The 23,846-nt window shown below is 38.0% G+C and overlaps 1 protein-coding gene across 1 annotated transcript; it reads left to right on the top strand.

The window, feature by feature from the left end:
- The first annotated feature begins 415 nt into the window (after positions 1-415).
- LOC135085113 (zinc finger protein 57-like) lies at positions 416-21,704 on the top strand. Its single transcript, XM_063979873.1, has 10 exons — positions 416-541; positions 3,996-4,084; positions 5,414-5,536; positions 8,133-8,246; positions 9,335-9,479; positions 10,030-10,088; positions 10,991-11,072; positions 20,513-20,635; positions 21,203-21,271; positions 21,534-21,704. Exons 1-10 carry the CDS (start codon positions 425-427, stop codon positions 21,588-21,590), a joined length of 978 nt encoding a protein of 325 aa, XP_063835943.1. The 5' UTR covers positions 416-424; the 3' UTR covers positions 21,591-21,704.
- Positions 21,705-23,846: the final 2,142 nt, after the last annotated feature.

Here is a 23,846-nt window from a genome sequence, read left to right as displayed (position 1 = left end):
GGGTCAAAATTACGTATATTTGTGCTTACTATACTAGTTGATGCTACCCAGTGAACGATACACACACTCGTATACGAAATTGTTAACGGCGCCAACTGGTGAGTAAAAATGCTGCCGAAAATATGCGGTCACGAGTTGGCGCCCCTGGCGAGAAGACTACTCGTTAGTGGCGCCAACTGGTGAGTGCAAAATTAAATGCGTTAGTCTCTTACCCGTGTGCCTTCACCAATTGGCGCCACTGGCGAGCCACAAGACCCTACTTGTTAATGGCACCAACTGATGAGTGCATTATGCGTTAGTCTTCTTAACCCGTGTGCCTTCACCACTTCACCAGTTGGCGCCACTGGCGTGCGACAAGACCCTACTCATTAGTGGCGCCAAATGGTGAGATTATTTATTTTTATTTTCGCAGGTGTTACAAGAAATGCACGAGCGTTCTCAGAGCGAGGGATACAAGCGAACTTTGTTCAAGTGCGAAAAATGCGTCAAAGGATTCAATTTCGAAGACGTGCTGCAAACGCACATGGAGAAACATTCTATGGTGAGTAGTGTTGAAAATGACCAAAGCGGCTGAATTTAACTGACCGTCATTTACGGTCAAATTGGTCAAAAACAAGTCATAAACTTTCAAAAACGGTCAATTTGATTTCATTAATAGTTTAGTACTTCTTAGATTTTGTGATTGATAAAAGTGTACAACATCTTAATTGAAACAAAAAAGGGGTTTTTAAAAATTTATAGTGAGTCTAAAACTTCTAAATTGAAACATTAATGTTTTGTAATGATTTATTGTGCTCTCTTTCTTTCCCTACGCAATTGCCCTGCACCCCGCTCACGTGCATCATAGGTGAATGGCAATGTCGCATCGCTGCGCACGTCATTTTGATGACGTCTTATCTTAATTTATTACAAAACTAGCTGACCCGGCGAACTTTGTTCCGCCTTAATGGCAATAAATAAGCAGACTTTTTTTTTAAATTTCGAACGGGATAAAAAGTATCCTATGTCCTTCTCCTGGCTCTAAACTACCTCCCTGACAATTTTCAGCTAAATCGGTTCAGCCGTTCTTGAGTTATAAGTGGAGTAACTAACACGACTTTCTTTTATATACAGGGTGTTACTTTGCATTCTTGCCATATTTACAGAGGTTACTATATTACTGATACTGAACACAAATCCGTAAAAAAATAATGCCCGAAAAAATTTTTTTTTAATCTTGAGTATTTTATTTTATCGACAATCTGTTAAACACACCACTAATTATCGTAACGCATGCACATCACTTGTTGGCGATGGCGATGGAGACTTTTTTACTTTTTATTGTATTTTTAAATATCTATTGCAATCTATTGTCTTTAAAATGTCTTTTTGACACTTGTAAAAAACTGAGAAATCCATCAAACACAAATCACGTTATAAATAATACAAAAATGACTGAAGTGTATTCAAACAACGAATAATTTAATCAAAATGGTGCTTGGAGTGTCTGCAAGACGTCTTAGACGAAATGCTTGATGACGTACCCTTAGCGTTACACCAAATGCTGTACTACCAGCAGGATGGTGCTCCCCCACAATGATGACGTCAAGTGCGCGAATAATACGTTTGGTGAACAGTGGATTGGACGAGGGGTCCAGTAGCTTGGCCACCACGATCCTCGGACCTGACACCAATGGATTTTTGGAGTGACTCGAAACGACTGGTATGCGCAGAAGAGATAAACAGTGTAAACGCATTACATGAAAGGATTGTTTTAGTGAAACTGTGATACAAAACGTTTATGTGTTGCGAAAACTAAAGCGAAAAACCTACGTTTCGCCGTGCTAGACTGTGCCTTCATCAGAAAGGAGGACACTTTGAACACTTGCTTCGCAGTACGTAAACTTTGTAAGTAGGAACTTATAAATAAATAATTAATTGTGAATAAGGTGATTTCATTTCATACTTAATTTATTAATTTGTAAAAATAGGGTACAATGTTGTAAATTAATTGAAACCCTATTAATTATTACGTATTTTTGACGGTCCTAATCCCGTAAAGTAGAAAGGAAAATCTGTAATCAACTAAAGAGTATTTTAAAATAGTTATTATTACTGGATAAAAAGGCTGGTACCCAAAGCCATAAAATTAAGAACTAGGCCACGCCCACTAGGTTTATTCCACTTGCACCTGTAGAACGTGCGAGACAAAATTGGTTTATTCCAATTTGTACTGAAAAACCAAATTTACTAAAATCTTAGTGTACTTTCTTTATGGGAGTCTCTTGTTTATCTTAAATAATAGGTATTGTTACCTACTTTTATCTCTGTGAATATGGCAAGAATGCAAAGTAACACGGTGTATGTTACGGCTAAAGATAGGTGTGAACATAAACTTAAGATTAGCCGGCTAAACTTAAGTTTATCTTCGACGAGGTGTTAATGTTAGTTTCTTCTATCTTTAGCCGGCTAAACTTAAGTGTAACCGCAGACCCCTGGCTAAAAATGTAGAAGGAAATGGAAAAGGAAACAATGTAATAATGTTTACTATTTTGACACGAAAACTTAATTAAGAAATAATCACTTTCATTACACATACTTTTATGTACTAGGTACTCAAAATTACAATTATTACAATAACAAAATATTAATTACTTAAAACTATATCTACCTAATCATTAAAATAAAATAATAAGGAACCATTTGGTCATTACAGAATCTTCTGTAGGTATTTAAAATTACAAAATAAAACTGCGCGCGCGTTGTCTCCCCACCGCCCCCTCAAGCCCTCCGCCGGCCTGGCGCGCCCATCGAATACATTTTTAGCCATTTCGTTTTGGCTAATGTGCACATTAGCCGGCTAAAGATGGAATATCACGACGCAAACTAACATGTTATCGAACTTTAGCTGCTTCTCGAAGATAAACTTAAGTTTAGCCGGCTAATCTTAAGTTTATGTTCACAACTATCTTTAGCCGTAACATATACAGGGTGGAAACGATAAGTGATCTCATTCGATTATTTCTAAACTATACAAGATATTGAAAAACTGGTTACTGATCCTGAAAGTGCTTTATGAGCTCTATCCAACGGTACCAATAATAGGTTACAGAATTAACTGGATCTATCCGAAAATTAATTGTTTTCAGCTTCCATACATTTAGTAAAACCACATAATATTAAAAACTATACAAGATATTAAAAAACTGGTTACTGATCCTGAAAGTGCTTCACAAGCTCTATCCAACGATACTAATAATAAGTTACAAAATTAACTGGATCCATCCTAAAATTCAATGTTTCCAGCTTCCATACATTTAGTACAGCCACAGTCATGGCACTCATGTCTTGATAATATTATAGCAAGTAAAGCCTAAAACCAATGTTTTCCATGAATAATTTTAAATAAGAATGCAAATTACGAGTTCATTTTAAGTGTTTATTGTTTAATAAAAAAAATTAATACTTCTAATTTTGTTTGACTGGCATACATTTAGTATGGAGGCTGAAAACATTTAATTTTCGGATAGATCCAGTTTATTATGTAACCTATTATTTGTACCGTTTGAAAGAGCTTGTGAAGCACTTTCAGAATCAGTAATCAGTTTTTCGATATCTTGTATAGTTTAGAAATAATCGAGTGAGATCACTTAACGTTTCCACCCTGTATATAGATAACGTTCCTTCTTTTAAAATTGCACATAAATTGGGTACGTAAAGAAATAAATTATTCGGTGGTAGTACAGTAAAATTGAGTCATATTGACTGAATTTGACCGTTTTTGAGCAGTCATTTATATGTGCGTGCGCGCCGCATACGTATTGGCGCGCTCACATACAAACCGCGCTCGGTGCGTTTCTATGAAGATAACCTACTCATTTGTATTTACTCTGATAATATTTAGCAGTAATTTGTGCCCTTGTTACGCAGTCAGTAAGCGACCGCTTGGGGCTTGATGGGTTAAATGAATGTATGTTTATTACCTACAGATTCGACAACTACAATTTTCTTTTCAGGAGAATGGCTCCCTCCAATGCGACATTTGTACGCAGTACTGCCCCAGCGTGGTGTCACTTAGGGGACATATGAAATCCCATACCACTAGGTAAGTTCATAGAGTTGCACGGGAGGGGGGGTGACATTGACATAATTATTATTATTATGACGTGACAGAGCATATAAATGGCAATGCCAGATTTTGTATGGAAAGTGGCGTCTTTTTTTTTTTCGCGCGGCCATCGACCAAACTTTGTTTTTTGATTACAAAATAGTGTAATAAACCAAACTTACTATGGCATGTATACCTCTAAACTCAGTCTGAACTGAGTTACGAGCATTAGAAGTTTGATGATTTTCATACTAGATTTGCTTTTTGTGCGCAAGTTTTGTAAGAAATTGCAACAAAATATTGCGCTATTTTTTTATTGCGCTGATTCTGCTCCATACTGATGACTGGAGCCTATAATTGATGTTATTGTTTGTTTACACATACAATCTCACTATTTTGTTGCAATTTCTTACAAAACTTTGCGCGCAAAAAGCAAATCTAGTATGAAAATCATCAAACTTCTAATGCTCGTAACTCAGTTCAGACTGAGTTTAGAGGTATACATGTCGTAGTAAGTTTGGTTTATTACACTATTTTGTAATCAAAAAGCAAGGTTTGGTCGATGGCCGCGCGAAAAAAAAAGACGCCAATTTCCGGCATTGTCTTTTGAAGGAGACACCCTCACGTGCCGCTCTCAAATGTAAATGTGTGTTTCCTTAAAAATTAAAAAAATGTTTTCATTCAATTCCCGATACAAAATGAAATTTCATAGGCAAAGAAACAATCTAAAGTCCAATCGCTGAGTACGTAGAATTTCGTCCAATGACCCCAAGCTACCCATCCTTATCGCTCGCGCGTAATTATATTGCTGTCGCGACTGTGCGACGGGCGCCCGCAGTGAGTGTGCGAGCGTGACAGCAACATAATTCTACGTGCTCGACGACCGGACTTTGGAATTTATATTTTTCAAATGTCTGTATGCAGTTCCAAATTTCATACTGCATAAAATTGGGAATTCATTTATGGGGAAATGTATTAAATTATTTAATAAATTACCACAAACTGTTGTAGAACTACCCATTCATAAATTCAAGGCACATATTAAAGGTACCTTAATGAAAAAGTCGATGATTATTTAAAGGATAGAAATGTTTGGGATGCGTAACTGCCTAGGTCGCATAAATATTTATAACTATGTATTTTGAAAACCTGTAAACCTTTGAAAAAGAGGCTGACAATAGTGTCTGAGTTTCTTGCGCTGCTTCTTCTCAGCACTGGCCCATTTATTGTCCTGAAGCAGTGGTAGGGTTAATACTGGGACGTGTAAAAGTGCTTTTTTAAAGCCTACTTACAGAAATAAATGAGTTTTACTGAGTTTTTTTACAGATATAAATGCAAGCTATGCGGCTGCGTGCGACAATCGCGACAACATTTATTAGAGCACCACAACACCACACACACTCGCGGCGCGCCCGACTACACCTGCCGGCACTGCGGGTTCACTACCGCGTGAGTGTCATCATCATCATCGTCATCATCATCATTTCACTTACCAAACTTAAAATTTGCATGGAATTTATTGTCATAAACCTAAAATTAAATAATTTCTTCAAACGTGTGCGACCTTAGTAGCTGTTCTATTTGTTATTTTCGTGGATAACGGTGCTGGTTGTGCATTTATTTAAGATATATCTGTAAGACTTTTTGTAAAACCGTTTGTACAATTGTATGTTGTCCCTAATAAAATAAAATAAAATCATTATCATCATCGTCATCATTATCATCATCGTCATCATCATTATCATCGTCATCATCATCGTCATCATCATCATTATCATCGTCATCGTCATCATCATCATCATCATCATTATCATCATCATCGTCATCATCATCATCATCGTCATCGTCGTCGTCGTCATCATTATCATCATCATCGTCGTCGTTGTCATCGTCGTCATCATCATCCATCATCCATCATCATCATCGTCATCGTCGTCATCATCATCCATCATCATCCATCATCATCATCGTCATCGTCGTCGTCGTCGTCATCATCGTCATCATCATCGTCATCATCGTCATCCATCATCATCATCGTCATCGTCGTCATCGTCATCGTCGTCATCATCATCATCATCATCATCATCATCATCGCGCGAGCTGTGCGGCTGTTTGCTCGTCGCTCCTTAGTGGCGCCAAGTGACTATAGTGGCGCCTTAGCCTTCCTCGATCAATGGACTACGTGTTGAATAGGTGCAGTCCTGTTGTCCCCCCTGCTTGGCCCCCCTGGGGGAGCCAACAGGATTTCGAAATCCTGTTGTCCCCCCTGGCTAGGGGAGACAACAGGACTAGATTTTTAATCAATGATTTGAGGACTGTTGTCCCCCCTGGCAAAAATTATTTAAAAGCCATACATTTCTATACCATAATATTTATGAAAAACTAAAAAAGAATTTGACTGAATGCCAAATTACCAAACTGAATACCGAAACGTTTGTCAAGTAGGTAATAACACAGAATAATAATAAGTACTACGTACAGAAGTTTTACTTCGCGAAGGTATTTAAAAAAATGTATGCTCAATGTCATTAACAATATGGTGTAATTTAGCTTGTCTCAAGAGTCAAGCAAGTTTGTCAGAAGTTTTGTTGACAAACGTCAGTGATCGGTACTGCGCCGAAGCTATAGGGCTGACTTCGGTAAAATGATGTGACGTGAGGTGCCAATCTGCAGAAAATGGCGGAGGAAATACATGATTTAGCATGAATTATCATGAATAATATTAACTACTTATTTACCTCTCAGTGTCTTCAGGCAGCTTAAAAAAGTACATTCTGTGTTTTTATTATTATTTAGGCAGTTAAATACTGCACAGTATTTAGTACACCATTTTCTTTATTTTTGTCCATCATACACAAGAATACGCGTGCGTGAGTCAATGTTCGCTCGTATGTGAGGCCTTGTCGAATAGTACTCTTGTAGGGGGCAATCGTGCGTGTTTTGTTTTCGATGTAAACTCGCGGAGATGAACAGGCCTGGTAATAATTACAATTTTGATAGGTATTGGTGCCGGCCGGTATTAACTAACACCTACAAACTTGAAATTTGGCAGGTAGGTTCCTTATAGAGTGTAATTTATTTATTAAAGGATAGAAAATAATATGACGAAATCGCGGGCGGCCGCTAGTTGACACACTGTCACTGAGCAAGTAATTTGTTGAATATTATGATTAATTTAAAATTATTCAGTTTTAGCATCCTACCTACTAATGTTGTAAGTAAATGCGGAAGTTTGTGAGTATGGATGTTTGATACTCTTTCACGTAAATACTACTAAACGGATTTTTACTTACACTTGATAAACTTTACAGTAGATAATATTTTTTATACATGAGAATAGCATAATAGAGGTACCTACTTAGCTTTTGCCTACGGCTTTGTCCGTGTAAAATTTTGTCTGTCACAGAAAAAATATAGAGCGCATCACTGTTTCAAAAACCGGGATAAAAACTGTCCAACGACTTTTCCCAGGACTCAAAACTATCTAAATATCAAAATCGGTTCAATGGTTTAGGCGTGAATTCGTAACAAACAGACTTACTTTCGCATATAGAATATTATTTGGTAGGGATAATTCAAAACGATCTGTTAAAAGCAAGTAAAGCAGATTTTGAAATAAAAAGTCTAAAATAGTACCGATACCAATAACTTTTTTTTTTGTTATCCAAATGTTAATTATATTATTATTTGACATAGGTACGTTTAGGTATTTAGTTTGGCAATTTGGAATTCATTCAGGTACTCCAGTCCTTCTTAAATGTTATAAAAATTTATGGCTTTTAAATCATTTTTGCCAGGGGGGACAACAGTCCTCAAATCATTGATTAAAAATCTAGTCCTGTTGTCTCCCCTAGCCAGGGGGGACAACAGGATTTCAAAATCTTGTTGGCTCCCCCAGGGGGGCCAAGCAGGGGGGACAACAGGACTGCACCTTGAAGGTGCATTTATCGAGATATGACACCAAGTACGATCAATAGGGGCGAAGTATCTCAATGAAATATGTTGAAAAAACGAAAAAATTTTTTTGTATTATGTCTGTCAACAGCAAGCGAACGTCCATGCAACGTCACGTCAAATCCCATCGCGCGGGTGAAAGACACGCGTGCCACCAGTGCGGGAAATTATTCAAGAGTCTGGAGACGTTGCGGGTTCACACCATGTGAGTAAAAACTACTAGAAAAATATTATCATAAGTGCCACCTGTGGTCTAACTAAATTGAATATAACTTTTAAAAAAAAACCGACTTCAAATGCGTGAACACAAATAATACCTATTCAACAAAAAAATTATCGTTCAAATTGGTTTATAATCGGCGGAGATATTGCGTATAAAAAAGTTCATCCCCAATTTTCCACCCTTGGGGGTGAAATATTTTCTTCAAATTCGCATGAAACCACCTATTTAATAATACCTATTCAACAAAAAAATAATCGTTCAAATTGGTTTATAATCGGCGGAGATATTGCGTATAAAAAAGTTCATCCCTAATTTTCCACCCTTGTGGGTTGTTTTTTTTATTATTAAATTTAAATGGGACCACCCTTGAGGTATTACTTATACGCCGAAAAAAGATTTGTTCAAATCGGTACATAATTGACGGAGTTATCGCGTAACATAGAAAAAAAACCATACGGGTCGAATTGAGAACCTCCTCCTTTTTTTGAAGTCGGTTGAAAAAATACTTTTGATTTTGATTATTTAGCGGTTTAACATTACGTCCGATTCATCCGCCAAGATACACACCTAAAAGTAAAAAACTAACCTAGTATCTTATCACTTGGCGCCATACGCGCACTGCTCACTAGGCACCAGTTGGCGCCCATTTGTGGCTAAGACAACACAAATAAATTGGAACTGTCGCATCTAATTACATCATCATTTGGCGCCATTGACGAGTGAGGCGATGTAACTCGCCAAAGGCGCCAACTGGTAAATACAAAGTAACGTATGTTCAATATTTGACAGGCAGATATAAGATTTCAAACTTTTGCGTTCCATTTCAACGACTAGACGTTCAAGCCGTGAGTACATAACGTGGGTTCAATTCCCGCCTTAGGCACTTCGATTTTTTCAAGTTATTTATAATTTTCAAATTAGTTTGAGAAGCGACTCTTAACGCTAAAAATTAAAAACAACTATAACGTAACTCATTTATGAATATTGCGTGTCTTTCTATTTTAGTTAGATATAAGTATAAAATTATGTACCCTTGATAATAAAGTACAAATAAATTATTTTTATCGCAGGCGCCACGACAAATCCAAGCGTCTACAGTGCGAAGAGTGCGGGCGCGTGTTCATATACCCGTCTCTCTTGCACCGCCACGTGCAAGCGGTTCACGTTAGGAAGGATTATTACTGCGTGGAGTGCGACGTGGAGTTCAAATCCCGGGTAAGACACTTAAGCCCGTATTCACAAACGTTACTATGAGGTCTCACAGTGCGCGTGGACGCACAGGGTGACACACGAACCAATCACAGAGCTCTATTCAAAGCTGTGCGTTCGATTTGCTGCTTCACTTAAGCAAGCATCGTTTGTGAATCATCGCATCGAAAGCATCGGGCGTTGGCGCCGCTGAGGAATGATTTTTTTACTTATCCTACGGCGACGAGTTGACGCCACTCTTGAGTAAATGTCTCCAGTGGCGCCGGTAAATTTTGGACATTTCTTGAACTTGGCACTAGGCAGGCTGGCACCGTCCGAGAATATTAATCATGGTATTTGTCCTAATAAATAAATAACTTAATAACGTAATTATTTCTATACTTTTTAGTGCAGTTTTTTTGAGTATATTTTAATTTTTTGTCAAAATTTAATAGAATACTTATGTCGGTTTTTCAGCGAGCTATTTCTCAAATTTCAAAAATAATAGTAGACATTTATTTCTTGTCTTGTATGGTGTACAATAAAGTGTGTTCTATGTATTTTTTATTTTTCACAGGAAAATCTCAGGCTACATTTCAAGAAAGCTAAGCGACACAGAGATGCTTCTTCGTACCAGTAAGTTTATACTAACTTTCCACCAGTAGCCGTTAACTTAATCTGTGAATATCTTCTTCTTCTTTTTGGTGATGTTGGCAATACACGTCGAGGTCGACTTGATTTGTGCCATTTTCAAGTATTTATGTTATTACGAGTTACAAAATGAGATCAAGTAATGATATAATGAAGGATGATAGATGATACCCCTTCCCACCCCTTGAGTATCAGTAAAGTTGTGGTGCTTTACTGAGACCTCCTATGGACAACTTGACAGAACCAGAAGAATCACGATGCACTGTTTAGCTTCACTTGCCCACACCCATGCACGTTCACGAACACTCAATGGTTAATAATCCACCATTATTACACATTAATAGTCGCCCAAACACGAATTTGAGGAAATAAAACAAAACCGCTAACATGACGCTTCAGATTCGTTGCTTGTAGATTGTTCGTTGTTGCAGAAGCGTTGATGTGAAATGCAATAAAGATTTGAGTATTGAGTATTGATTCCCGCCAAGAAGCATCTGTGAATATCTTGCGTAGCCAAGATCTACAGTTAACCGCCAATAAGAACCCAACCAGTGGAGGCTAAGTTTGACCAAGTTTTGCTATAACTTTAGATTCATTTCGTTCATTCGTACGCACGTTTCAGCCAAATGACGTCCACTGCTAGCTGGACAAAAGCACAAAATAGATAATCACGTGTGTACTTAATTTTGCATTCGCACACAGACATCTCAAGCGGGCGGTAATAGCGCTTGCACTGGTTTAGACTGGTCTGCGATTATTGACGATATCGTGATCGTGTGCGCTTTGTATGTATATTGTTTTCTGCTCCTATCTATTTTGTGACAAAGGCCCCTCCAAAGATTAAATAATAATAATTAAAGATAAATGTATTGCCTACTTATTTTCAGGTATGAATGCGGTCAATGCCCCGAGCGCTTCGTTTCCCCCTCCACGTTATCTACCCACGTGACCATGGCCCATGGACAACTGGTAGGAAACAAAATTTTTAATTACGAGTTTGTACCGGACGGGATGACGTAGAGCAGTGGTTCCCTAACTTATTTAGTCTACTGCCCACTTTGAGAAATTGAGAATACATTATTTTTTAGCGCCCCCCATTTTTGTAGTCAAGAGTCGAGCTCAGTCGATGTCTAAGAGTCCTCCTAGTAGATGACGCCTCCCAAGCCTCTACACAACGTCCCGATTTTTTTTTCTGGGTCTCTTACCGCCCCCCTTTAAGCCTGCAGCGCCCACAAGGGGGCGTTATCGCCCACTTTGGGAAAGACTGACGTAGAGTAAGCAAGCCTTCCACTCGGTGGACCGACGATTTTGATAAGATCCGCTGTCTCAATTACTGCAACGCTATTACTACAACTATTTTGTCTACCAACACGATATTATAACTTTATCAAAATGAACTGTGTAGCTTGCAACAAAAGAATTGGCTCAGAATGTTCCTTGAAGTGTATAGCCTGTGGAGGACTATACCACTACCAGTGTCTTGGCATGTCCAAAACACAATATTTGAGCAACCAACATGCTACCCTCAAAAGTTCCTGGCGCTGCCCATCGTGCACAAATGTCACGCGCCGTAAGGACGACAACACGCCGGTACGTAGGCCAGCAGCGCCACAATTGAATGACTCGAACATGTCATGCGAAGATGATTCATCACCGCAGAACGTAGATTTATCCAAGCGCATTGTGACCGACACCCACCGACCGTTAGTGGACTCGCGTGCCCCTGCGTCGGCATCTAATCAGATGACCATTACTTATGCCCAATTTGGAGAGCTCTTAGATCAAAAACTAATGCATATTAGAGACAGCATTACTAACGACCTAAAGGCTACCATTCACTCTGAAATTAACAGTGCAATGGAGAAATACAAGACAGAATTCAGCCAGAGTATTGAGTTCCTAGCGGACGAACAGCGTGATTTCAAAGTGGCTATTGACGCGACACAAGCTAAAATTAAATCTATGGAAGCTGAAAAATCTAATCTTCAATCAGGTTTGCAGAATATCGAACGACGTCTGGCAGCTATGGAAAGAACTTCGAGAAGCCATAACTTGGAACTCCATTCGGTCCCTGAAAAAAAAAGTGAGAACTTGCTGGCCTTGTTGAAAAACTTAGGAGACCTGTTAAAAGTCAACATCCCGGACACGGTTACGGCACGTAGAATCGCCAAATTTGACAAATCGAATAATCGACCTCGTAACATCCTTGTGTCGCTGCCTTCGGAACGTCATCGGGATATTGTTATTGCTGCTTTCAAGAAGTACAATAGGGAGAACCCTGCCAGCCCACTGAACTCAACAATCCTCGGTGTTCCTGGAGAAGTGTAAGGAATTATATGCAGCGGCTAGAAAATTCGCCAAAGACCGTAAATACAAATTTGTATGGGTGAAGTATGGAAGAGTCTTCATTCGGAAAGATGAGAGTTCTACACCTATACTCATCAAAAATTCGGAAAACCTGTCTGCGTTAACTTAAGTAGCTATGCAGTCTTATGTACCTACTAGATATTTTAGTCAAAATTTTTTATCACTTGTATTATTTTGTTTATCTTCCTTTATTATGAATTTTATAATTTTAATGAAGTACTTTAACAATGAATTATTATTTTTATATACCAATTACAATTTGATTTTTAAATTGCATGAATGTTGTTACTATTATAATTACTATTTTAAAATGATGTCAAAGAACAAGTCATTTTCTAATAATGCGAATTTTCCACTTGCCAGCTTTTTAATTTTAATGAATTTTAAACTTAACAATGAATTTTTATTTACTTTTTATACATTTTACATTGAGATTTTGAAGTTGCATGAATTTTGTATCTATTCTTGTTACCTAGGGATGTCAAAACCAAAACTTAAACCGTACTCAAACATTACGAATTTCTTATGTATTAATTTTAATATAATTTTAATTAATTTTAACATTAGCATTGAATTACTTTTTATTTATAAATTATACAATTTGACTTTGAATTTGCATGTATTTTTTTATTATTTTACTATCCAATGATGTCAATATACAAACGCTTTTATAATTATGTGATTAACTTGTCTAACTGTGTAACGATTCATGTTTGCATTAAGTACCTTGCCAGTCTGTTTCCGACATGTATCTCTTATTCGGGGTACTACTATGTAATTTTATTGTGTTTATCTTTTTCGCCTCTGTTGACTCGCTTCTCTTTGCACGTTTGTATTGACTTGCCTGCCATGACCGGCAGTGGCTTGGGCTGTGTTGCAGCGGCAATGGGGTCGAATTGTTCCGTATCAGGTTATATCAGATCTTTTACCATCGTATATCACCCACTTTATGTCCTTATAACATTAGAAATTATCTGTCTTATCACTCCCACACTTAGTCGCGCTCCTGCCTTGACAATTGTTACTCAATACCTCAAACGCTGTTTTGCTTATTTGGTACAAATATTAAATGAAATTCATAAAAATCAGTCTTTTTAATGCGGGGTCTCTGAGCACCGGTGATGAGGACTTTATCGCAGCGATGCTCAACATCAGTCCTGACATAATTGCGATTAACGAAACCTGGCTACGTGAAAACGAGCTTACAAAGGCACCTGTCGTGCCGGGTTATCGTCTGCGTCATGTGCCTAGGCCTGCAAGCATGCGTGGGGGGCGCGGTGGAGGGGTGGGTTTCTATGTGGCGCGTGGAACTATGGCACGTACCCTGTCACACCCATTGGCCCAAATTGAGCAGATGTGGATACGGGTAACCGTCAATGGTAAGAAAATCGCCGTAGGTACTGCATACAGACCCCAGTGGCTTGATGTGGACACTTTCCTCGATGCTCTCTCCGACAGCATCGTGTCATTCTCTGACCACGACCATATAGTACTCCTGGGTGATTTTAACATTAATTTAATGAATGGAGGTGACCCAAAAACCAGAAAATTCCAGGACTTTCTAAGTTCGATCAACTTGGAGCAAGTCGTAAAGTCACCAACACACTTCACAAGTCAGAGTAATAGTTTGATCGATGTGATCTGTACTGATGCATGTGTGAGGAATGTTGATGTTACTCATGTCCCTGATCTGAATCGTCACTGCATCGTTAGCATTACCCTTAAGCTTAAAAAGGAAAAGATCCCACCTAAGACTGTAACTTACAGACCTCTAAGGGACATCGACCGGGTTGCTTTTGACAGGGACCTTTTTCTGACGCGCTGGGAATCTGTCTACTCTGCTCACTCCGTAAATGAAATGGTTGAAATTTTCAATGAATTCGTAACGGTGCTGTTCGATCTTCATGCGCCTGAGCGGACGACCAAATTCAGGGAGGGTTTAACGCCTTGGATCACAAGCAATGTGAGAGCAATCATGAAGCTACGGGATGCCGCCCTTTCCAAATACCGCGCCGATAAATCTGATCTTAAAAAATCCGAGTACAAACAGCTTAAAACTTTGGCTGCTTCAGCGCTCAGGTCTGAAAAGTGTGCATATTTCAACACTCATATTAACAGTACGATTGACGACCCAAAATTATTATGGCGAAATCTCAAAAATAATGTATTACCTGACAGTAAATGTAAGCCTGACATACCTCATTATTTAAATATTCCTGACGATATTAATGATCATTTTCTAAATATTCCTGGCAGGGACTCGGTGGAACTGTCACAGCTAACCTATTATGAATTCCATAAAACCACTGCCGATACTTTTTCATTGCAACCGGTTTCATGCGATAAAGTTGCTAAAGTCCTACTGAGTATGAAATCTAATGCTAGAGGGGTAGATAACATCTCTCTGGACATGATCTTCCTTACTCTGCCTCACACTTTGCCCCATATCACCTTCATAATAAACCAATCCATCACCACAAGTACGTTCCCCGACATTTGGAAGATAGCTAAAGTCGTGCCTCTTCCTAAAAACAACAACCCTCAACAATTCAAAGATCTGAGGCCAATAAGTCTACTCCCATGCCTATCCAAGGTACTGGAAAAAATTGTGCATGAACAGGTAACCAAATATCTGGAAGACACTAACATACTCCCGAGTCTTCAATCTGGCTTTAGAAGGGGACATGGCACTGCAACAGCGCTTCTCGACGTGGTTGATAATATTTTGGCGGCTCAGGATCAGGGTATGGCTACTATTTTGGTTCTCTTGGATTTCTCTCGCGCTTTTGATTCAATCAGCGTGCCCCTCCTGCTCTCCAAACTCACTTTCTACGGCTTTGATAGTGGGACTGTAGCATGGTTTGCAAGTTACCTGGAAAATCGTTCACAATTCGTGGAATTGGCCTCAAATGGTGTCACCCAAAGTTCTAAATTGCGTTCACTCCACAGAGGAGTTCCCCAGGGTTCAATACTGGGGCCTCTGTTGTTCATACTATACAGCTCTGATGTGCCTTGCGTAATTCGGGACTGTCGATACCATATGTATGCCGATGATCTTCAAATTTACCTGTCCTTTGACCCCAGAAAAACCGAAGACGCAGCGGTTAAACTGAATGAAGAACTGCATAGGATCAAAGTATGGGCTCAAAACCATATCCTAACGCTGAATCCAGCTAAATCAAAGTATATGATCTTTGGTACCAAGAAGCAGATCGAGTTTGTTGAGAGTAGAGATCCAAGTATTACAATTAATGACCAGATAGTGGAACGAGTCTGGTCAGCAAGGAATCTGGGTGTGACATTTGATGCCGGCCTCCGTTTCGAGAGTCATGTCGGCGAGTTGGCCAGGTGTTGCCTCTACAGGCTGAAAGTCTTATACAGGTTCAGGGACTACCTCAGTTCGGAGCTCAGAACTAGGCTCGTTGAAAGTCTTGTTTTGTCAAAGCTAAATTACTGTTTACCCGTTTTTGGCCCTTGTTTACTTTCACGCTCGTGCCGAGTATTGCAACGAGTTCAAAACGCGTGTATGCGATTTTCTCAGCACATTCCTCCGAGAACTCACGTGTCTCCTTTCATAAATGAAGCGAATATGCTGAACATGAAGTCCCGTCGAGACTTACACTTTGCAAGCTTGCTTTTTGGCGTGATTAACAGTGAGACACCTGAATATCTCCATAAAAAATTGCAGTGGTTACACTCATCCTCTGTGTACAACACCCGGGGTAGGTCCTGGAAACTTGTCAATCACAAACACAGGACTGCCGCGTTTAGGGGTAGCTTTAGATACTTGGCAACCAAATGCTGGAACAACCTGCCCCCGCCCATTAGACAAGCTCAATCTAAGTTTACTTTCAAAAGTAAACTTAGAAAACACCTACTCAGCATTCAAAAAATGACACGTTGCTAAGTATCATCAAGTCCTCTAGTTGATCTTTATGATTCTTTTTGACATCTACAATTCTATCGTTTTTGACATTTAATTTTGACATTTCCTTTAATTATACATATTAATGTTGTTTAATTATTATTATTTTTTATTTGTATTAATTTCTTCTACTACTTGACATTAAATTTGACATTTATAAAATTCATATCCTGATACACCGAGCAACTCAGACCACGGCCGCCGTCTGAAAATCAGCGTCATGTGGTATGCACTTGACACATGCTGAGACGGGGACCTTTTTGCTGCTGCAGCGCCGCCAAGTAACTGTCCCGATTAATTTTAATTTTAATTATCATTCTTTTGACTGGTTCTGTAATGTTGACCGTTTGTTTTATGTATGTATGTGTATTCATGTGGCAGCAAAATAAACGTTATTCTATTCTATTCTATTCTATTCAACGCTATCAATTCTGATAGATTAGTCTACTGCTCGTTTGGTATTGCGCAACTTATCATAGTAAATAAACTAATAATAGTAGGTAAAAGCGCTTTTTAAAAGCCTATTTGCAAACATAAATGAATTTTATGAATTTATTTTAATATTAAATAAGCTAGGTTATAATAATATTTCACAGGACTCACCAGTTGGCGCCACTTGCAAGTCAGCTCCTTTAACTCAACAGTGGCGCCAACTGGTAGTTACCTCTTTATAAACCATATGTACGAGCGATAAATCCGAAGATTCGTAAATTCTACTCACACAGCGGTTGCGGGGTAATATTCACCATAGGTCGTGGTATTTTTATACTTCAGAAAAGAGATCAAAGAAAGGGAAGATTGCTGCTTTCTACTACTACGAACAAACAGCGCACTCACCCGTTCTGCAATCCACCAGCACCAGCAGTTTCAGGGGGGCGAACCGCGGTTCCCAATCTCTTGTCTGCCCTCGAAGATGGAAGATGATGAAGGACCAGCCTTGACTCCGTAGATCAAGGCAGCGGGTGCATATAACGCGCACTTCACAAACACGCAATATTTCAGTTCTCAGCGTCGGCTGAACAGTTCCAGCTTATAGTACAGTACAGCGGTGTGGACTTCAACGATAGAAGGTTCCAGCAAGAAGAGGCGGTAACTCCGATGCGGCGCGACGGCGTCCGGAGTGAGCCACGTCAATTCGTAGACTAGTGTAGAAAGCAGCGAATAATAGCGGGGTAAATTATTAGACAGAAGCGGGTAGGTAGGAAAAAAGAAAAAATATGAATGCCCACATTGGGCATGAACACCATACCTGCGTCAAAAATAAATTATACAGGGTGTTTGGCGCATCGTGTGCCAAAATGATTTGGCGGATAGAATGGGTCATTTCCTATATTTTCAGCCCCCATAACACGTTCCATGCCAGGCGGCTACTTTTATATTATTTTTTTTAGTAATTTCACCAAAATACCCAAATCGCATCATTTAATTTCGATTAAAAAAAAACTACTAGGCGCAGCCCTAAAGTAAATATTTTGTTTTGACGTGCATTAATGTAGGGTTGCATCAAATCTAAATTTACTGGAAAATATCATCTACTTTTTTTTTAATTCAGCTTTGAAGTTTTCCGAAAAGTTAAAAATGGACTGAACATTTAAGTTTACATAGGTATAAATTTTTTTTAAAAAGAGATAGCGATCTTCGGATTTTATCAAAACTTCTCTAGTCTATCCTCATTCAAACGGTATACTAATCTTGTTTAAATAATAACAACAACTTCACAAATTCCTTAAATTAGTGCATTGACTCTACTCGGACTGATTTGCGAAATTTGTGTTTATAGCCCCTTTTTGTGTGAATAGCATATTGAACACCTAACAGGTAAAAATTATTTATCTTATGCAATGTAAAAACCTTTTCCCAATCGTTTTTCAATGTGGATTTCTTGAAATTAAAGATGAAATTAATTATTTTGATCGTTAATTAATTATCACAAATTTTGTTCAAAATGGCCTCGACAACGTATAAACTCACGACATCTTCTAATTTCGACTGTTGTTGTATGCAGCCACATTTCTCTTTTTATTACTACAAAGGCGTTTTCTACTCGTGGATTGGAAGACATGGCCCTATACAGTGGCCTGCACGTTCCCCAGACCTAACTCCGTTCGATTTTTACATCTGGGGACAAGCTAAAGAACTGGTGTACGTAACGCATTCAAACAATAGAAAAACTACAACGAATAGAAAACGCCTTTGTAGTAGTAAAAAGAGAAATGTGGCTGCATACGACAACAGTCGAAATTAGAAGATGTCTTGAGTGTATACGTTGCCGAGGCGGACATTTTGAACAAAATTTGTAATAATTAATAAACGATCAAAATAATTAATTTCGTCTTTAATTTCAAGAAATCCACATTGAAAAACGATTGGGAAAAGGTTTTTACATTGCATAAGATAAATAATTTTTACCTGTTAGGTGTTCAACGTGCTATTCACACAAAAAGGGGCTATAAACACAAATTTCGCAAATCAGTCCGAGTAGAGTCAATGCACTAATTTAAGGAATTTGTGAAGTTGTTGTTATTATTTAAACAAGATTAGTATACCGTTTGAATGAGGATAGACTAGAGAAGTTTTGATAAAATCCGAAGATCGCTATCTCTTTTAAAAAAAAATTTATACCTATACAGGGTGACTTTTGTATCAGTATCCAAATTTTTTCCTGACATTAGGTATCGTTTATAGATGACATTTTTAATAAAAAATAGGTAGGTCAAATTTTAACATCAACTATTTTTTTCTTAACCAATTAATCACGTAGTGTGGTTTCCGCGCTTAGCGCGTAAACATTGTGCGGGAGAGCTGGTCGAGCGGAGAGCTGGCAACGTGTGGCAACGCTCGACCGGCCGGCCTGGCCGCGCGGCGCTTCAATCAGTCGCCCGCGCAACCCATTACGAGACGCGCGTATCGATGCGCGCGCCGATTGTTCCGTCGTGCGGTCAACGTAACGATGTATTCGCAGCGCGAGTGTTATGAAATGATTCGGTGCTACATTTTAAGTGGAGAGAGTTTGACCCGGGCCCAGAGGAATACCTCGACTTCGTAACCAAGGACTAAACCCAACAGTGCCAAACCGGTGAACGATTTTAGCGGCAAACTGAAGCGAGATCCGCGAGCAAGTAGGTAAGTACCTACACGAGACGCGAAGTGCGAAATGACACTGTAGTTTTAAATAAACTCAAAGACAATGTCTAAAAGCGTGCAAGTCTGTCTGGAGAAAAATGGTATGCACTTTGGGCAATTATTAAAATAACTACTCATAATTTGTTAGTTTGTTGTTAGGTTAGGTAGGTTTGGTAAGCAATCTCAATTATTGCACATGAAAATAACGATAAATACCCCCGAATACACAAGAAAAGTAGTGTTACCGCTCTCGGAGATTTTATTTTCTTTTTGATAGCGTAATTATTGTCGTAGGTATTTAATTTTTCTACCATAAATTAGTAAGTCTGTTTAATTAAAACTAATTACCACTTTGAAATCTTTTGCATTTTGACGGTCCTAAGCCCGTGAAAGTATGAAGGGAAAATCGACAACTTATAAATCGTATCGCAATTAATGAAATGCGGCGCGGGCAGGCGCGTACGTGTGTGCGTGCGTAAGCGAGTCAGCCGTGACCACGGTGTAAGTGTTTTTTCAGATTGTTTCTGGGTGCTTTATTTTGAAATTTTTGTACTGGACGATACAAAAATAAAAAATACGTGTTTTGTCTTTCGCTTCATAGATTATTATATTAAAATTTGGATACTGATACAAAAGTCACCCTGTATAAACTTAAATGTTCAGTCCATTTTTAACTTTTCGGAAAACTCCAAAGCTGAATTAAAAAAAAAGTAGATGATATTTGCCAGTAAATTTAGATTTGATGCAACCCTACATTAATGCACGTCAAAACAAAATATTTACTTTAGAGCTGCGCCTAGTAGTTTTTTTTTAAATCGAAATTAAATGATGCGATTTGGGTATTTTGGTGAAATTACTAAAAACATTAATTTAAAAGTAGCCGCCTGGCATGGAACGTGTTATGGGGGCTGAAAATATAGGAAATGACCCATTCTATCCGCCAAATCATTTTGGCACACGATGCGCCAAACACCCTGTATTATTTTTTCAACAGAAACAACACTCCTGCCCGGTTTGCAGGCGTCTCTACAGCAGCAGAGACGCACTAAGAGCGCACACCAGAGACAAGCATTCCATAGACAATATACACTGCGGTATCTGCGATAAGAGTTTCAGCGTGAGTGATCTTTCTCTTTTTTTATGACAAATCTGATTGATAAAATGAAATGTCATTACTTCTGTCTTTACTATTTGAGGATATGACTTCACATTTCTGCCAACCCAATGAGGGCTACCGTTTTAAAGCTCACCAGTTGGCGCCACTGTAGAGTAGGGTCATGTCAATTGACAGTGGTGCCAGACTGCCAATTGTTAAGTATAAAAACGATAGCCCTCATTGATTAACTATTTATTTATTTCAAGCTACTAAAAATCAAATAATTCAGCAAGTTAAAGAGTTTTTCTCTTTAAAAACTTCAATTTAAAGAGAAAAACTTCATGAATTAATCTACTATATAAAAATAAGTCGGGTTCTAGAACGCACGAACCGATTTCCACGGTTTTGTATTCGTTGGAAAGGTCTCGGGCTCCGTGAGGTTTATAGCAAAGAAAATTCAGGAAAATTTAACAAACGAAATTCCACGCGGGCGAAGCCGCGGGCGGAAAGCTAGTTGGTTATAAATAAGTCTAAACCCAATTGTTATAATTAGGCCACAAATTAAATATTAAATTTGTTATCCTTTAGCGCAAGACTATTCTGGCGGCGCATATGAGGACGCACGGCGCGTGCGACTCTTATGAAGACAAGGACAAGGTAAACCAAGTCGTCACGTGACACGGTGACATGACATTTTTGTCGGGATTTTAATGGAATAACAATGTTTTTTTATTAAAAATCTATTTCAATTGATTTATTAAAGATTTTTTTTATAAAAATCGATGTTCTTATTACAAAATTTTAATAACAATTCCAAGATGCAAAAAATCGGTTAAAATTTTAAATTAATACTCGAGAGTCGAGAGTATAATGCGTTTTTTTTTTTACTAAAAACTAATCATAATGTTTTTTCTCGCAGAAACTTGAAGATTCAATGCTGATAGAAGAGCCACAACCAGCGCTTCTAGAAAGTTAACCATATTTTATACCTTATTGCTATGGACTCAAGGTTCAAGAACAATTAAAATGAAAACTTTAGAGTTTTTTTTTTATCTGGCTTTGAGAAACAGTATTACGCCGTTTGCTTTTATATTAACCCATTATAGACTAGCGGTCCCATATGGTACCACTTTTTTGTGTGTTTTGATTTGGCTCTTTACATTAACACGTGAAAAGATGCAGTGCTCTGATTGATGCAAATCGTAGCCAATAGATATGGTCTATGCTTCTAGGAATAAAAATTGACAGTTATTCTTTTCAGTTGTGTGTAATTGATGATTGAAGTGAGCGCATCAAAATTTTCTCATAAAAATTGACGCGCCATAAAAGTAAGTGATCATATTTTTTTTGTGTGATAGTGAAATACTGATTTTGTTACAATCTTGTATTCTCCATAAGTGTTTTTATTGTGAAATGGTGTAAAATTACGTCGATAGGTAATAATAATAGGAAATATTGTATGTCAAAATTACTGGTACCGTACGGTACCGCTAGCCGCTTACCGTGTCTTTTTAATTATTTTATGATTTTTAGTTTTTACTGTATTTATTGGGAAGTATGTGATATATTCAATGGTATATAGGGTATACAGGAAGATAAAGTAAAATAGTTTCCTATACTTTACAAAACCATGGGTTTTTATTTATTTTAGATGTAACTTACACGAAACATTGGCAGTTTTGGAGGACGATGATGATCCCAAGACGAAGCAGAAATTTATAGAACGAACTCAAGATAATTGCAACTCTCGAACAATATCAGAGTATAGAAAATGTAACGTGGGGCTATGTGCAGCGTGCAATGCCAAGCTTCATTCCAAAATTTTGAATATTCAAAGATAAAAATGAATATTGCTTACCCAATATACAGCTTTTTTACATTTAATATCACTCCTGTTATTTGCTTGTATATTAATGCATATTATAATAATAATAAAATATATAATTTACTCTATTTTTATAAAGTCCATGATAAAGTTATGTTTTAACCAACTGACACGGTACAGTAGTACACATTTAATAAGGCTCACCGATGTACCTGCGCAGAAGACGAATTTAAGTAGCGCGGGAAATGCTATTGACCAATCGGGATACTCCACGCACGGCGCGTCTTCTTCCTGTGCCGGTATTGGTCCGCGCCGCGTGTCATGTTTGCGCGCGCTGTGACACATGTTAGTTAGCCGCCATACTCTAGAGTGCGTAGACGCGTTGCTGACAAAAGTACACATAGTGGCAAAAAAAGTGTTTTATTTTTGTGAGCCTCCAATCTCCGTACATCTACACATTCACAATTCATTCATAGATTCAGCATTAACCTTCTCACATTCGGAAATTCAAATATTTATTTGCCATTTATTAGAGTACAGTATATTAAAGATATGATAAATAAAATAAAGTGCATTATCGTAATTCGCTACAATTATATGTAGCATGCAAATTATAACATTTCTAAATTATGGATTAAATACATCCCACAAAAATAATCCTACTAATATTATAAATGCGAAAGTTTGGATGTCTGGATGTTTGTTACTCTTTCACGCAAAAACTACTGAACGGATTTTGATGAAACTTATTATTGTTTATAACCCAGAATAACATATAGGCTATAATTTATGACGATCTATGACAAACTAAATTTCACGCGGGTGAAACCGCGGGCAAAAGCAAGTAAATAAATAAATACATATTAGACGCGTACATCGCTCCGATCGATCCCAAAGTATGTAGCAAAAGCACTTGTGTTATGGAAATCGGGAACAACGACGGGTACCACAAGTGTATTTGTTCTATTTTTTATTTTTTCTTTTTGTGTCAAATAAAGTTTTTCTTATCTTATCTTATTTATTTAAATACTCTATTAAACTTTTTCAAAAAGATAAATATTTTATTCCCCGTACTTGGCCTGCAGTGTAATTATGAAATGGGCGGGGCTTGCGCAAGTGCGACGGGGAACATAATCGGAAAAATTTTGTCCTTGTCTGCGTGGCCGAAGATTCACGACGCGCCTTATTAAATGTGTACTACTGTAAGAGGCTAGCGGTACCATATGGTACCAGCATATTTTTTCTAGATTACAGGTCGGATAATTTTTTTAATGCTTGTATAGCATTATGTAGACCATAATTATGAACACATTTCAAAAAAACTAAAATCTGACACTTTAAGAAAACTCAGTCTATAATGGGTTAATGTATTTTGTGATAAATATTGTGATGTGAAATAAAAAAGAT

The sequence above is a fragment of the Ostrinia nubilalis genome, chromosome 28 (assembly GCF_963855985.1).
Source record: "Ostrinia nubilalis chromosome 28, ilOstNubi1.1, whole genome shotgun sequence".
Lineage (NCBI taxonomy): Eukaryota > Metazoa > Arthropoda > Insecta > Lepidoptera > Crambidae > Ostrinia > Ostrinia nubilalis.
Note: the sequence above shows the minus strand (reverse complement) of the source record. Positions and strands in the feature narration are given on the sequence as shown.